At 38.4% G+C, this 17492-nt stretch overlaps 1 protein-coding gene across 7 annotated transcripts in view; it reads right to left on the minus strand.

Moving 5' to 3' along the window:
• The window catches only part of SH3RF1 (SH3 domain containing ring finger 1), a 158230-nt gene that overhangs the window by 44711 nt on the left and 96027 nt on the right, over window positions 1-17492 (minus strand). For all 7 annotated transcript variants that reach the window (XR_006887930.1, XR_006887929.1, XR_006887931.1 and 4 more), the window contains exons 3-4: window positions 11449-11724; window positions 10529-10624 (exon numbers count right to left, since the gene is read on the minus strand). Coding sequence is in view for 3 of the 7 variants with exons in the window: in XM_046656335.1 (XP_046512291.1) it covers window positions 10529-10624; window positions 11449-11724 (372 nt within the window). In the remaining 4 variants the exon portion in view is untranslated. The remainder of the gene's footprint in view (window positions 1-10528; window positions 10625-11448; window positions 11725-17492) is intronic.

Here is a 17492-nt window from a genome sequence, read left to right on the forward strand (position 1 = left end):
TCCTGAGGCTCATTAACCGCACAGATTTGTTGAACAGAGAAAGGACTACTAAAAGTACTCCCCTGACCTCCCACGGCCCACATTTCTGAAGCCTCCGGAGCCGGAAGTAGTTCACTGGTAGTGACAACAAGGTCACTCCCTTATGCAGAAGGAGAGTGAGGAACAGACTCAGAATGCAACTCTCAAGACATCCTGCCGAGGGAAAAGGATTTTCAAAGTAACTGCCTCACTGCCCTATGTTAGGAAGATGAAACATCAGTTACTTAGCTCCTTGCTTATTTTAATTATCTTCACCTCTGTTGGCCCCAGCTGTTAAAAAATAAACTAGAATTCTCTTTTTCAGCTTTCTAATTTTGAAATGTAAGGGACAAAGGGAGAGTATACTCCACTGAAAGCTTAAACACAATTTTAGCTTAGGGAGCTGAATAAAGGACCATCAGAGGAAACCACAGGAAAAGCTCTGAACTTGAAGCTGAAAGGTGTAGGTTGGAGTCCGGTCTCTGCTCTCACTGACTGAGTAATCTTGGGTGGACCATTTAAATTCCATGGCTTCAGTTTCCTTAGCTGTATAAAATAGGGAAGGTAGTATCAATTCTGTATATGCCAGGGAGCAATGAGTACAGGTTAAAGTGCTTTGTAACCTATAAAGTGCTATATGACTGTGAGTTATGCTCACTATTCACAGAGGAGTCCCAGTGGGCCCTTAACTTGTTTTGTTGTCTTGGGCAAGTCACTTTATCTTGTGTTTGTGTCTGATTTCTCATATGTAACATGAAGTTGGACTTAATGATCTGTAAAGGTTAATGTCTATGCAAAGTACAAATACCTTTTCTCAACCCAAAATAAAAATATCCCATTCAAAATACTCAGAGGCAGAGACCTTTGTGTCAAGTCAGAGCCCTCAGGTCCAGTGATGAGGATCAAACCTAATGGAGCCTTTCATTCATCCAAATGTTTTTTGAGTGACTATTATAAGCCAGTCACAGCACTGGGTCGGGGAGAGGAGGAAACAGAGAAACATCCCCTTGACTTTCGAGAAAAGAGGACGTAGCAAACAGGATCACAGATTTCTAACATGAAGGGTCGGAGGTGCAAATCCACGTGTCTGCAGAGTCAGGACAGGTGACGTCAATGAATGAAGACTGGATAGAGACCAATAAAGAGTGGTGGACACTATGGCAAGCTGGGGAGTGTCTGTTCTCTCAAGGGGCAGCTGCTTGCTGGTGTCAGCTGTTTTTTTATTTTAAGTATCCATTTTGGTGAGGAAGACTGGTCCTAAGCTAACATCTGTTGCCTATCTCCCTTTTTTGTTTCCCCTCCCCAAAGCCCCAGGACATAGTCATATATCCTAGTTGTGGATCATTCTAGTTCTTCTATGTGGGACACCACCACAGCATGGCTTGATGAGTGGTGTGTAGGTCTGCGCCCAGGATCCAAACCAATGAACCCCTGGCTGAAGTGGAGCGTGTGAACTTAACCACTCGGCCATGGGGCCAGTCCTTAGCCGATTTTTTTTTTTTGAAGGAAATCTAGAAATTTAGGCTTATGTAAAATCTCCTGACTTTTCAACCTTAACAACTAATGAAAACAAAACCACTCTGCAAGCCAAGCATAACAGTCATGTGAGGTCATACTAGTTGGCATTCTCTGACTTAAGGAGGAAAAAAGTAGAGAAGATAGCAGAGGTAGGAGGAAAAGCAAAAAGCATTCAGAATTTGATGCTACAGAGAGACCTGCACACAGTTTCCCAGACCAACAATTTAGCCAATGCCCTAGAAATGAAAAAGGCAAAGAGTTTCAGGGAGACTAAGAACGGTGGTTGTGATGGTTAATTTTATGGAGAAAAAAAAGAAAAGAAAGACTAGTGGTAGATGTCACTGGGAGGATAAAACAACAAAATAAGAGCTAAGAAAAGGCAGTTAGTCGGGAGCCAGGAGAGCAATGGCAGGGACTGGAGGGACCCAAGGCTGACTGCAGGGAGTAAAAGCAGAGGCAGCGAGTAGGGGTAAGTGATTCTTGGGAGAATTTGGAGAAGGAAAGGAAGGAAAGAGGTAGAACCATAACCTGAGGGGAGTGCAGGCAAGCAATATAATTTTGGGGCTGACAAAAAGTCGACCATTTTCCTACATGAAGAGGGAGCCAGGAGAAAGCAAAGAACTGAAACGCAAAACAGAAAAGACATACATGATGTGACCACGTTGTGGGGGGATGAAAGACCCAGGAGGAAAAGACAGCAACAGCAAAGGAAAGAGAAACACTCCATCTGCCAAGATGAGATAGAGACTGTGAACAGAGAATATGCAGAAAGATCTAAAGAGAGAGGAGAGCTCTGCCCTGAAAGTTAAGGCTCAAGAGGCAGTAACACTTAATAATACAAGTAATCTGTTACTTCTGAAGCAACAGATGTACAATCTAATCATGGTGCTGAGGAAAGAAACCAATGGGTAATTTAAACACATATTCAGTTTAATGAATATATTAAATATATATCAATTTAATAATATATTAAAAATTATATATTGAATATATTATATTAAATATATATTCATTTAATTTAAATGAATATTCAGTTCATTGTGCTCATTGGCTCTGACAATACACTAGACTCTACGAATGTTTCTTTCTATTTGGTATTTGTTCACCAAATGCTCAGCATAAGTAAGCACTGTCCATAAACTAAAGAAACTTTCCAATGACACATTTTATTTTCAAGGACCTCATTACCAGATGTAGGAATACCATAGAAGAAATACACATATATTTTAAGAGGCTAAAGATATGGAATTGTCATTAAAATCTAAGTAAAAATTTGTCAGCATGAAATGACACCCTGACAGACATTCGAAAATGATGTGTAATCAATTAACAGACCAGTGAACGAATATTTTCCCTGCCCTGGTACCTAAAGTAAGTGTGTGTGTGTGTGTGTGTGCACGCACGCATGTGTGATGAATACAGGGAGTGGAGAGGAGAGTAATCACCAAGAAGGAATCTGACACAGAAAAAGAATAACTGAGAACAGTGACCATTATGACTTTGCGCTTTTCTTTAAGATCTTCCTCCTTAGCACATAGAGAAAATTTGCTCCATACATACGTGCAGCCTAAAAGGTACACTGCCACTAAACTCTATTATAAAAGGCAATGTTGTTTAACAACACTTAAGAAAAATTTTCCTGAAACACATTCTATTTCATTACAGAGAAGCAGGTCCCCATTAGCTCAATAATCAAGATGCTTCTATTCATGTCATTTATATGCCACTTACACATACAAAGGCACATAATACTGTAGAACAATTTATTCAGTCTTCTTCAGGATACAAGACATGACTTAACACTTGGTTAATTAAAATTTGCTTCTTAAAGCCTTAGTTACTAGCAAAATTCAGGATGTATATAGTAATATAATAAAATTTTTAAATAACAAAGTAATAAAACTTAAGATCTTAAAATACTATGGTTTTAATTAATTTGTGATTTTTTTCCTCAAAAAAGGCAACTTGAGATATTTGAAATTGTTGAATAATTAACCATTTCTGAAAATTCACTTTTAAGCGCTGGAACTTGAAAAGCTGTTATTCTTGATGAAAAATCAAAACATCGTCTACATTTCTTCGGCGAAGCTTGATAATGATAGTGATTCTGCACCAACCCTAGGAACGCGATCATCACATGTGCTCTGAGGCTAGTCCGGGGCAGAAGTCTAGGGCAGCAGTGGACTGCTGGATAAAGGCCACAATTCACTTCTCAATTACTGGCTGTGTGTCCCTAAACAAGACACTTAACTTGTTTAAAAAATGGAAGAAGGAATTAACTAAATTACGGTTTAGCTACTAGAATGTTTATTATGTAGTCCTAACAACTGATAGTTAGTAGTCCTATAATTACGTAGAGAAAGGCAAAATCATGTGTGTAGTATCATTAAAGCATAAGGAAAAAAGAATGGAAGGATATTTACCAAAATTATATGTGATGGGACTAAGGGTTACTTGCTTCCTTTCCAACTTTTCTGGAATGTGATTACATTATAGAAATAAAATCATTACAAATATTCTCTATGTAAGAAAATATTTTATACATGGCTCTCAAGGAACACAGGAAAACATTAAATCATGTACACATAATTCTATTCTTAGCATGTGCCAGGTCTGTAAGAATGGTACAAACTGATTATTGCAGAAGTTCAAAGCAAGGAGAGGGTTGTTTTGTTTTGCTTCCTCATAGGAGAATTAGGAAAGAAAAGCTTCATGAGAAATAATAGTATTCATTTGGACTTGAAGAAAAGGTAAGCTTCCTACAGAAATATGGACAAAGAAACACCCCACATGAGCTGTAAAGGTAGCAATTCCAAGGTATGTTTTCTAGGAATGATCATTAGACCAACTTAGCTAGGGCCCTGGGAATGCGTAGGGGAATACTGCCAAGCTAAAGAATTTGAGGATTCCTTGGGGAATCATTGTGGATGTTAGACACCATTTGGTCATTATCCTTGGCCTCTGATTGGGGCTCTACAGGAGACCTGCATTTTTATGTTCTATAAAACTACCCAGAGTACCGGAAACTGTCCACTCATGCACTGAGAACTCAATAAACATTAACCGATCTTTAGAATCTCAGCTCCCTAAATGTTTTCTTGATGGAAAACAAAAGGAAACTCTTAAATTAGAAAGAGGCTGCTGAATAATAGATGGAGCATAAACTGCCCTAAATAAAGTTTCTTACTTAATTTCAAGGACTTCTTTTTAGAGGGAGGCTAGTCAAGTTGCCTCTAGCCATACGTATTAAGCAGTCGTTCCAGGAGTCCAGAGGACACCTGCCTTTGCCCTTAGAAATTCAGAAGCCAGTGCTCATTTTTCCGTCTATCATTGTGGCAGAACAAAAGGCAACAATTACTTGTATCAAGCTGATAACATTCAGAAGATATGAAAACCCACACCGTGGGAGAGAGCCCACTGTGCTAAAAAAAAAAAAAAGCTACTCAACAGCAGATCCAGCGTATTCAGTCAATCAGACTTAAAGATGAAAGCATGATGCTAAGCAACGGAGTAATTCTCCCTTACTGATGTCTCAACAATATCTCTAAATTTCATTTATAAAAATTAATTTACTTCAGAATTGAAGGAGAAAGTTAGTGTGGTAAGCAACACAGTAATTCTGCCTTTCTGACTTTCCAATCATTTCTCTAAATTTCTTTTATAAAAATTCACTTACTTCAGAATTGAAGGGGAAATTTGGAATGCTAAGCAATACAGTAATTCTCTCTTTCCAACTTCCTCAAAATTTTTCTACATTTCTTTTATAAAATATGATTTCAATCAATTGAACATTTCACTTTTTAATTCTAAAGGAAAAGAATACATCCCAACATACAAATGATAGAATATCTTTTTATACTGTTTAATCAACTCTCTCTGATTAATAAGTCAAGGACTATTATTTTGGTCTTCTGCTCTCATTAGTCTCTAGACCCAGGCTTTAAGTTAAGAAATAAAGTTAACATTGCTATTCTTAGCTCCTCCAAGGGTCACCTTGGTGACTTCAAACTACATACTGAAACTTCCACTTCTTATTTCTTGGAACACAGACATCTCCCAATTCCCTAACTCTGCGGGAGAGTAAACTAGCTTTTCCACCCTAAGGCCACTTGTGCTCTCTGAGACCCACATATACGATTTTCCATTGCAAAGGCCGATAAGACTTCATTCTATTCCCTAGGCATAGAAATATCTCTCAAGATTTGCCTATGGGTGGATTTTAAAAGTTGAAAATAACAACACTTCATCAAATTGCACACTTGAAATATGTGCAGTTGATAATATGTCACTTATAACTCAATAAAGTTATTTAAAAAAATGAGGATCCTTGACCATAAGGCCACCCTCCCTCTGCTCAAAGTAAGCCAAAGGAATAATCTCAAGCAGGTGAAAATCAATTTCAGAAAGCACTGGGGAGTCTTCTCTATATTAGAGATAAGGAATTGGGAGAGGCTCCAAGATCTACTCCAGAGCATGGCTACCATTATTTAGTCTGGAAAAATGCTAAATGAGGCATAACCAAATACTCACCCAGTCTCATTAAAAAAAAAAAAAAGAGATCTCACTAAGGTCACACAACAGTCCTTCTGGCTTTGAGGAATGTAACTTCCCGACGTAATATCAAGATAAACCAATGTAAAACACTGTGTAGGCGTAGGTAGTAAATGATGGGAGTATTAGCTGAAAAACGTGGAAGCTTGTAACATCTAAAAACCAGTTTGATTTTCGTTTAGAACCTTTTGTTCTGAAGGTTCTTAGGTTGCTCATTTATTTGATATTTACTGAGAGACTACTACCGGCAGGACGTCAGGGCACTGAGGCAAACCAGAAAGACAAGGTTCTGGCCCTTGTTCTAATACAGCTCACATTCTAATGGAGGCAGGGAGGGTTGGGAGACAGTAATCATATCAACAAATAACTTAAAATAGTTGCAGAGAGTAAAAAGTGTTATGAAGGAATAACAATAACAATGACGATAATAATCATAGCCATCACTTATACAGCTCTAACTAGGTGCCAGGCACTGTTCTTAAGTATCACCGGAATTAACTTTCCCTATAAAGCTGTTCTATTACTTTACAAACGGGAAGACGAGGCCCAAGTCACTCAGACAATTAGTGGTAGCGCCAAGAACTGAATTCCGGCCATCTGGGTTCAGAGTCCAAGCTTTTCCCCACTGTCACATCACCATGTGTGCGTGAGTGTGTGTGTGTGCACGCGTAAGAGGATAAGGTGGTGAGGGAAAGTCTGTCAGAAGAAGTGACATTTGAGCAGAGATCTAAAGAATGGGAAATATGGCCCTTCTTTCTGGCGTAACTAAAGAGTAAGTATAGTGGTCTATCAGGCCATACCTACTTCATGCCATCTGCACATAAGGAGTTTATTTTTATATCTACAGCAGAGGAGCAAGTTGCTAAATATTTTTTTGTTGTTGTTAAAAAAAACTGGGCAAGTGCTATTTCAAATGAACGATTAGAGATCAAAATAAAATGATAGAAAAATTTATAGTCCACCATAAGCCTACAATACACAATAATGTTTGAAAAACATCCAAAATTCCATATTTAGCACTTACTTCATTCAAACTTTTTGCTTGCTAAGAATCATGTCATCCTTGTCCAAATGACTGTTAAACTTGAATGAGTCAGCTCTGAATTTGTGAGGTTAAAATCTTCCATTCTATTTTGTAGAAGACTGGTATTTTTGAACAAAGAAAGAAGCAAGCTACTGATTTCTTTTTTTACACTGCATTCAGTCCTTGACAAATATACCGTTTTATATATATCCTGACATAGTGTCTTCAAGAATTCCCTGGATTTCCCCCAAGAAACTCCTACCACTCACTACTTTCCAGCTCACGCAAGTCTAGGAGAATCCTGTATAATCCACAAACTCGACAGCTTGACTAGAGAGGGGTCTGAGGAGAGACTCTCCAGAGGGGAAGAGCGAATGTGATCAAAGCAAGAGAATCCTGATCTTAAGAGCTTAAACAAAGGCTCCAAGGAACACAACTCGAGCCATTCTTTCCCCTACTCCCTGCCCCCAACCAGAGAATCTCCCCTGTTCAAATCTTGAAGAATTCTGTACTTTAATAAGAGGTCATTTGTTTGCAAGTCACTATACCACAGCCACCATTTTATCACCTTATTCTAACACAGGCAGAGATTGTAGTCCACATTTATGGGATGTTGAGGGAGAAGACAAAGGATAATTGAAGACAAGAAAGGATGGCAAACTATTCCAACAGCATTTCTCACTATCTCAATCCTCCCATTCAGTTCTCTCTTCACCCACCTCTAATGCTCAGCTTCTTTTAATTTACCCCACCCCCTAATTCCACAGATGAACCTCTGACTTTAGAGATTCTACTCCAGGTCCACAATCCTAGCCCGAGACCCACCCTATTTAGAGTTTCTGCCACAACCAAGTTCCTTGGGAATTTCCATTACCAAAGCCAACCAGGAGGAGTGGAGGGGGAGTTCCAGCTTCTGCCGACAGGCCTGTGGCAAACACAGATGTTGCTGTGGAGACTCAGAATTCAATTCTGATCTCCTTTCCCTCATTATCCGAGGTGGTGAGATTCTTTTATTCAATCATTCCTATACTCTGGCATACTCTAGGTCACAGTCTTATCTGAGCTCCAAACCACAATGCATAAGACATAGCAGTGCCAGATCCTTTGAGAAATGTTATCACATTCAATCTTCTCAAAACATCTGGAGGGTAACAGTTTTTGGCAGCACTGTGGAAAAAGTAAAAGTACCTAACACTGCTGGAGACTTAAATGTATGTTTACAAGATATCAGAAAATGATTTACACATGAATTTTTGTGACGCAGCCTGTTTCTTCATTGGGGACAGTATGGGCCCTGAAGTGGTTTACAGAGCAAGAGAAAGACCATATTCAGGAAAAAGGTCCTGATTCATTTAGTTGGCTTTACTTCACCTGCCTTGTAAGACAGTCTATACTTTATTTAAATAGTTGAATGTTGGTAGGTTGCTATTGAAACTTGCCTCCCCTTTATTCCCCTAAAGGCTCAACCAGGTATCACTAATCCCCAGATGCTCCGCCTCTAGGAGAAACTTCAACCTGATGGCCTGACAGGAGAGAGACGTTCATAGTCTCCTAGAGACAGATGATTTGTTTACCTTGTCTCGACTGGCAAAATTCTGGTTCAAATGAGGAAGATACTTATTTGAAAGAAAAGAGGCAGAAGAATGAAAATATTTTGCACTTGGGCACAAGTTTATTTTTCCAACTTAAGTCAGAGTAAATAATCCTAATGACTCGAGTGACTCTAAGTAACTCTGGATTTGCTGCAGTGCATCTTTTATATCTATCTGTGTAATTCTACACCTGCCCAATAACAAAAGCATAGCAATCCTTTTTCATGCATCACAAACCAAGTATTGGCATGTAATATTGATAATAACTAACAAGTAAAGACAGGCTTTCATGACTAATCTTTTGCTCACCCATGCTCTTCAGTGTAACTATTCAAATACTTGGAAATGTGTGTAATTTTCCATGACCCACGGTTAGAATATATAAATAATGTACAAGAAGGATTGCCTGAGAGTTAAGAATTTTTTTCTGTTGTTTACTTTCAAAGGAGGAAAAATATTTCAATAAACAGGAACATCTGAAGAGTATGGATAAAATTCAAGGCTTGTACATGGTTTGAATTACTTTTCCATGGATATACGGTAGTCAAACTGATTTTTTATGGAAACTTTGGTAATCTCACTGTCTATGGGGGAAACTGAGTGCTGGCTACAACAACACAATTTGTCCTGTTAGTTTTCAGAATCATGCCAAAGCAAATGCTTCAGATAAAAAGATGGGAAAATAAGTGATGGTGGTTTTTCTTTTTCACATGCTTAAGCTTATCTTGAACAAGAGAATTACTTTCAATTCCCCAAAGAATCTGTGCTGTCTCTTACTTTTGGCTTTTGCACATTCTGGTCTTCCCGCATAGATGTTCTTCCTGCCATAAAAATGCACCTTTTCCATTTCTCTTGGTTAACCCCTATTTATCCATCACACAGAAATCCACTAAGATGCCACTTCTTCCCAGAAGCCTTCCATGACCTCAGCTGAGCTTGTATGGTTGTTTGAGCTGTGTTTCATTCTTTGAAAATGCCTTCAATTTTGTTTTCAGCACAAAAGTCTTATAACTAAATTACGTGACACTTTATCCGTGACATAATGAAGGTCTATTGTAACTTGTAACTTCCTAGTTCATTTTTAATCTGTGTTATTCCTTAAAATAATACAACCATGTTACTTTATTCACCTCCTCTAAAAAGACCTCACTAAGTCAGGTTGGTGGTAACTTTTCTGAGCAAAGCTAATTAAAAGGGGGAGGGGGGCTAAGTAGTAGCTGGGTTGGAATGGAGGGAGATTCATTCATTTATTTAATGTTTATCAGGGGCCTACTCTGTGAATTACTATTCTAGTTCTGATAATGTGGCAGATAATGAAAGAAATAAGTAAACAAACAGATACACCCATCTCCCACATTACTCAGGAACTTTATTAACCATCAGATCCCAAAGTTGGCAAATGGAACACAACACCAGTACAGGTACTTATAGGAAGCATACAGTAACTTTTAACAAGACACAGGAATGCTTCTAGCAGGGGCTAAAGTAAAGAGTTTCAAACTTTTCACAGTCTTCAGTAATTGCAGGGCAGGATGGAGGAATTCTTTCTAATCCATCCAGTGATCTGGAACAGGGCATTCCTTGTACTTTGTTTGGAGGACATTTTTTTCAATAGGCTAGGTTTTCATCATCCCCCACCCCCATTTTATTAAGATATAATTGACATATAACATTGTATTACTTTAAAGTATACAACATAATGATATGATGTATGTATATATTGCAAAATGGTTGTGAGGACTTCTTAATACTCAAATTGCATAATTAATTTTTTATTTACTAAGCTGAATACTAACATGATTGACGTTTCCACAGATTAACTTACCTCAACATATGAAATTGGAAATATTCCTATTTTGTCTGCTAACATTCCTTCAGCCCAGTTTTCATCCACTCTACGGATCACAGTCAGAACATCATCCTGAAAAAACAACAAACATTAGTCTACCTGATCCCATTAAGCTTGTGACAATTTTTCTTTTCAGTAAAGACAATCAAGTTTTAAGAGTACATGAATAAAAATGATACGACATATCTTTTGTATATGAATCCAAAACTTTCATGAATTAAACAGTAACTCTCAGTCAACTTGCTGTCCTTTCAGACAGTTGTAAAATTACGAACTCTTTCTATGCAAAGGGTTGGCTGCTTATTTTGTTTAGATTCACAAACTGCAACCTCAAATGCTACCCACCCCAGCCTCTTGAACTTTTGTTTAAGATTAGTTCTCAATCTTTTCTCCCTTTCTCTCTGATAATATACCAAATGCCCATTTAAGTGGATATCCTACTGCTTTTCTTTACCGAAAACACAGTATGCTGCTTAAAATTCCAAAGCATTTTCTTGGTTCAACAGATATACTCCTGTGTACTTTTCAGCAAAGACATTTACATATAAAATAAGAAGTAATGATGTTTCATTTTGTTATTCATAATTCAGTGAATTAAAATCCCTGAATGGCACATATACCCTGTAAAGTAGCTTAGAATTAAATTTAGGTTCTAAATATGAAAATGACACCGCATATAGCAACAACCAAAATTATCTTTCACATAAGAACAGTCTATGCATAAAATTACTTTCTTTGTGACTTTATGAAGACCTTCCAGGTATTTTTAGAAGCACAGTGATAGTTCTCAAAAAACTACTGTAGCTTTTTGCAAAAGGAAATACAAGCCATACTGCCACGTATCCAGGTACAGAGGAAGAGCTGGCGAACGGAAAACCATCTCATTCTAACTTTACCTTTGCAAACGGAAGGCAATCTTTGTCTGCTTCCTTGTCTTTCACTTCAAAGTCATAAAGTGCTTTGCACTGAGGTGGGGGCTGAGGTAATGGTTTGATAATCTGCACAAAGTTGGTGGGGAAAAAGCCATGGATCCCGTTGACTTCTCCATGGTACCAATTTTCATCCACTTGTCGTCGCAAGATGATGATGTCACCTTTGCTGAACTTAAGGTCTCCAGGCTCTTTCCCTTCGTAGTTGTATAATGCTTTGGCACATGGTAACTGAGGTATACCCTTAAGGAAAGAGATGAGTTTTAATGAAACGATGGTCCAAAAATGTCTGAAAATTTAACTGTATTATCATTGTTTTTTAAGTCAAGGTCAAATCAACGCTAGGAAGAAAATCTCACATAAAAAACTAAATATGTGTGTCACTAAGAAACAGCAAACATCAACAAATGTCACAGCAGACCATCCACGCACTCTCTGCAATTTAGACCTCTACTCCCAAGCTTAAGTTAGTGGGAGATTTGCCTTGTTTAGGGGTTTTAGTACACGAAAGAACAATGACCAAGTTTGGCTCCCTGGTGTAAAATCAGAAAAACCATAAAAAACAAAATGAATTTCCGATATGAACTACTTTATTCAGCAGGATAAATAATAAAAACTGAGAAGAAATTTAAACAGAAGCATAATTCATTAATTTACCAATTGCTTTTAAGCTTGATTGATAAGCAATTTGGCCTTTGGGTAAAACTTTTGCAACTGCTTTTCTTTCTTTTTTTTCCTGAGGAAGATTCGCCCTGAGCCAACATTTGTGCCAACCTTCCTCTATTTTGAATGTGGGTCACTGCCACAGCATGGCTTGCCAAGTGGTGCAGGTCTGTGCCTGGGAACTGGACCCGGGCTGCCGAAGCAGAGCATGCTGAACTTAACCACTAGGCCACGGGGCCAGCCCTCCTACTGCTTTTAATGTGGGAAGTAGATCTTATTCTTTCAACTCAACAAGTATTTACTGAAGGTCTACTACATGTCAGGATCTGACACAACAACGAGTAAGACAGTCATGGTCACTGCTCTCTCAGAGTTTATAATCTGTGATTGTCCAGACATACGGTCTTTTACAATCTATATTAAGATCATTCAACTTTGCTCTTTTCTGGTTAGAGAGCACTGTCAGACTGATATGCTAAGAGATGAGGTGTTAAATGTTACTGCATTGTATTATGGTTTTAAATGACAAGTTTAAAAATGTGTGTGTAGCCGTAAGGCAATCTAATTATCAAATGGGTTAAATGTGATACTTCCTGATGACATTGAGGTACCCATTCTTTGAGTGTCAGTTGTCATTTTAAGATCTCTGGGCTCTCCGGGACACTGCTGCCTATCACCGACTCAGAGGATAAATAGCAAATCAAAGATACCTATAATAATTTGACGAACGAGATTACTGGGCTCCTGGTTTCATATTCTTAAATCCTTCCTTCATTCATCCAGAAAATATTTATCAAGCTTTTACTTTTCATTAGGCAATGTGCTAGTGCTGAGGATTTAAAGAGGAATAGGGTACAGTTCTTACCATTAAGGGATAAAATATTAGAATATATGACAATACAGTGCAGTGAATGCAATGATAGAGATATGATGGAGGAACAGAAAGCATAGGTCTCTGGGTTTTGTGGGTGGGAAAATCAAACACTTCCTAGAGGAAGTGACACATGAGCCAAGTCTTAAAGAATACACAGGAGTTAGCCAGGCAAAGCGGGAGAGGAAGAATGAAAGAGAATAATCAGGGCATTCCAGGCAAGGCGAGAGCACCAGCAGAGACATGGAGCATATCGTGCAGAGGGACTGGGGCTTTATAAAGAATGCAATGTTCATTGAGAGGAATTATGGAATATAAAGTGTAAGAGAGGTAGGCAGAAGCTAGTTTATGAGGGTCTTTAATGACACGTTGAAGAGCTTGAACAATGAATGAATGAAGAGCTTGGCAATGATAAGCCACTCACAGGTTTGAAGAACAGATGGGGGATCAGAATCATGTGTCAGACAGATGAGTCTGGCAGAAGGGAGGAAAATGGACAGGAAGTGGGCAGGCAGGAGGACAGCTATGTGCAAAGCACAGGCCTAAACTAGCTGAAGTTTTTTTTTAAGTTTAATCTTTCTAATGAAGTAAAACAATATGGAGTATTACTCACATTACTGCCCTCTCCCTGCCTGCTCCCCCAAAAAGCGAATCAAAGTTTTATACCTTTGATGGCAACAGAACTTCATAATACAATTTTTAAAAATTGGTTTGGTTTCTACACAGAGATTTAGAGTCTGGCCTACTCAAAAGTCAAACTTTTTTGTTAAATATTTTTGTTTGGCTTAAGAGGAAGAGCCAGTTCTTGGCTCTTAAAACGCAATTGGCAGTCATCTTGTCTTGGTTTGGTCCACGAGATGTTGTGTTTGGTTAATCAGAGCTGCTCTAGAAGCCAACATCCTGGGAAGACAGCAGGTGAGCCTTCCAGAAGCCCTGAAACCCTCATGTACCCTCTGCCTTTTGGACCCTGCCTTAAGATCCTGCCTCTAATGGCATGACTACTGGTATCCAGCCTTGACTTAATCTTGTAAACAATTCTGCTGTGCCCTTTGGTTTCCCCAGAAGGGAAATGCTCATCAGGAACTCTGGTGCCTCACAATCCTGTGAACTTTGGTCATACTCCATTCAGTGTCCAACTTTGTGGGAGGATTCTAATTTTTGTCTACCCTCACAGAGATGCCTCACTCAATTCTCTACTTTATTATGTATTTCTTGAAGTCTGGTTATCACAGTTTAACAATATTTCCAAAGCTTGAGGAAATAAACACAGCAATAAATATTACTATGAGAGACAAAGAGTGATGGAGCCAGAGTCAGAGAACTGACAAGTACTATTCGCAAACCAACTCTTGGAACACAGCTGATAGGATCATCACCAGGTAGTATAGGGTAAGGGTTGGAAGCACAGACTCCAAAACCAGAATGCCTGGGCTTCAATCCCAGCTCAGCCACTTACAAGCTGTGTGATCTTGAGCAGGTTAACCTGTGCCTCAATTTCTTCATTTTGGTTGTTGTTAGTATTTTGTAAATTAATGTATATAAACTACATACAAACAGCCCAGCAGGCAGTAAGTGCTACATGCAGGAACTATCATCATCATCGTCATTGCCCAGTATGAAAAGCCTGTTCACCAGTGAAACCCAGAACCTGAAAATGTATTTGTCTCTATGAAGCTGGATGCCTTTCCTTTTGGACGAATTCACATAGCAATTACATTTTTAATACATATTCACTGCATAACAATGCAAAGAATGTTCATCCTAGGAAGTGCTCAGGATTTCGAAATGTGCGTTTCTGAAGCACGCATTTGTTTTCAGAGTGGAATCCATTCATCTTCTGGTTGAACAGAAGAAATTACAAATTCACTGACATGCACCGTTTAATAGGGGATGGCATTTTAGATGTGGCTGTAGTTCATCTTGACAGGGCTAATGTAAGGCATTGGAAGCCTGCATGAATTAATTGAAAATCCTATTACAAACTCGGCGACAAATAACTCTATTCACAATTATGGCCTGTTCTCTTGATTTTTTCCCCACCTCAATTTGCTCTGTTTGGCCCACTCTGCCCAAATCTGAGCCAGCCAAATCCATGCACCAAGACACAGATTCAGCACTCTTAGAAACCATTCTGAACTGTCCTTGAAAAGATCTGTACAATTCCAAACAACCCACAGTATGGCTCTTTTGTGATATGCTGATGTGGGAACTGAAGGAATTTATTTCTTTAAAGATCACTGCTACACACCAGTGGCCCAATGGACTTAATAACTTTTTCGCCAAAGCAAATCTATTGATAGTTCCTAAAACCATCAAACATTCTTAAAACAATGAGTGGCAAGAGTAAAACATATGATAACGGTGATATAGATTATGGTTGGCCCAGTTACATCCTTGTGACTGCAACCTAAAATTCATTACTTCACACCAACTTGCTAAATCTTGACTACTAAAGTCATTTCCATGATCAATAACCACAGAGAAAGAATCATAAAGCTTCTGGCAGTCTAACCCATGAGCAGACATTAACGCATCTGGCTGTGTTTATCTATGGTGTTCTTTTTCAATTAAATTCTAAGAAGCTAAAAAGCCAGTTTGTGTCAAGTTTCTCCAAAGAAGGTTTCCCACATTAAATAAAATGAATTCTACTCTGATTTCAAATCAAGCAAAGTTCAGTGATCTTTAAAAGACTTATTCCCACGCAGCCTGCAGATGATTAAGGATAAACGGTTAAACGACTTGGAAGAGCAATAAAAGAACACATTTTCCTTTTGCAATATCTGAAGGATAAAGCCAAACAATTGGTTTGATAGCCTAGGACTACTCCTGTGGGTAAAATATGTCCAGAGCCCACGGAGGCCCTGCCTTCTCATTCATCTCCTTAGAAAGGTCTGTGAGTCATGTCATCACCCGGGCCCTCTGCCCTCCATGCCTTCGGCAGGCTTTCCAAACTGCTGCCTTTCTTCTGTATCCTCTCATCAGGCCAAGGCCCCCAAGGATCTGCAGAGCTTACATTTCACTTGGCTACACATAAAAGGGAGGCTTAAAAGGAGAGAAAGCCAGAGAGAACTGACTCTGCAGTCTAACCTTGGGTTTGCATCTGTCATTCATGCCGCCAGCATTATCAAAAATCTTGGCAACTTAGACAGGTGAAGTATTATAACAATTCTTAATCTAAAATACATTTCAATAAACAGTGACTATTTTGCTCACATAAAAAAAGAATAAATATGACAGTGGGCTAGTTTCACTTTTCAAATAATTTTTGCTTCTGTTACAAATACAGGTATATTATATGACATTAAAATCCTTGTGAGACCTACACACAAATATTTTTGATTAAATGCTTTACACTCCATTTCTGTACCATCAAGTGTATTCCAATATATCTGGCAAAGTACTACTTGATGATCTAGCTGAGATTCTAACAGGTAAATAAAACATTCACTGCTAATTTATTTTATAGACTCTAAATGCCAATGCTCAGATATATATGCAAGACAGCCTCTTTAAATTCAAATTCCTTCATGCATTTCTTACTGCTCCATAAAGTAAAAAAGATTCAATGACCTACTAAAAATAATATCTAAAAGATACTCCTGTCATGGGAACAGCAATAAAATGTGCACAATTTAATAATTTAGTTATATCTAAATTGGCACAAATGCTGGCTGATTCCAACTTGACTTTCAAAAATTTTCCAGAAAGAATTGAGGCACAAAGAAATCATATTAATAGGAAGTACTGCAGAGTAACAAGTAGCAAAACGGGTTGAGGAAAGGATTTTTTAAAATGTCTTTTGTACAACAAAATACATGTTGGCTTTTCTCTACAAAGTGAAATATCTGTCAAGATATAACAGTACTTCATAAAAATGCTGATTCTTTAATAGTTAATAAGTCAAGTATTGTTCTCAAGATATCTAGGTTGGATTACTGCACAAATATTATTTGACCATCACTTGAAATGTTTCAATTTCAATATAACAAACATCCAAGATGAATATTACAAATTATTTCTCCAAAGCAATATAAGAAGAGACTGAGAAGCCCATTATCCCACAACAGTCCATCTTTTTATTTGTTCTTTCCTTTAATATTTATTTGGGGAGAGTACTGTGCTAGGGCATTTTTATCTGATGATCACTTCCTTTATCTTCCAACTTCCACCCACCCCAAATTGGGCACATAAAGTTTTCTAATCAGACTGACTTTAATCACATTTACTCTTTCTTGTCCTTATTCGACTATTCTCCCGTCTCCTTTTCTTGCCTAACCATTTTCCTCAGCTTTCTCCTTAAGTAGACTCTTTCCAGCCTGCCAACCTTCCTCCTCTACTCCAGACCTGCTTACAGTTGTACCCTGTCTCAGGAACTAGTGCCCTGGTGCACTCGGGGTCTGCTCACGTTCCATATACTGCCCACTCCCCTCTGCACACGCAGCGCCTGCTCACCCTTCACACACTACCCACTCCCCTC

Source organism: Equus quagga, chromosome 3, assembly GCF_021613505.1.
Source record: "Equus quagga isolate Etosha38 chromosome 3, UCLA_HA_Equagga_1.0, whole genome shotgun sequence".
NCBI lineage: Eukaryota > Metazoa > Chordata > Mammalia > Perissodactyla > Equidae > Equus > Equus quagga.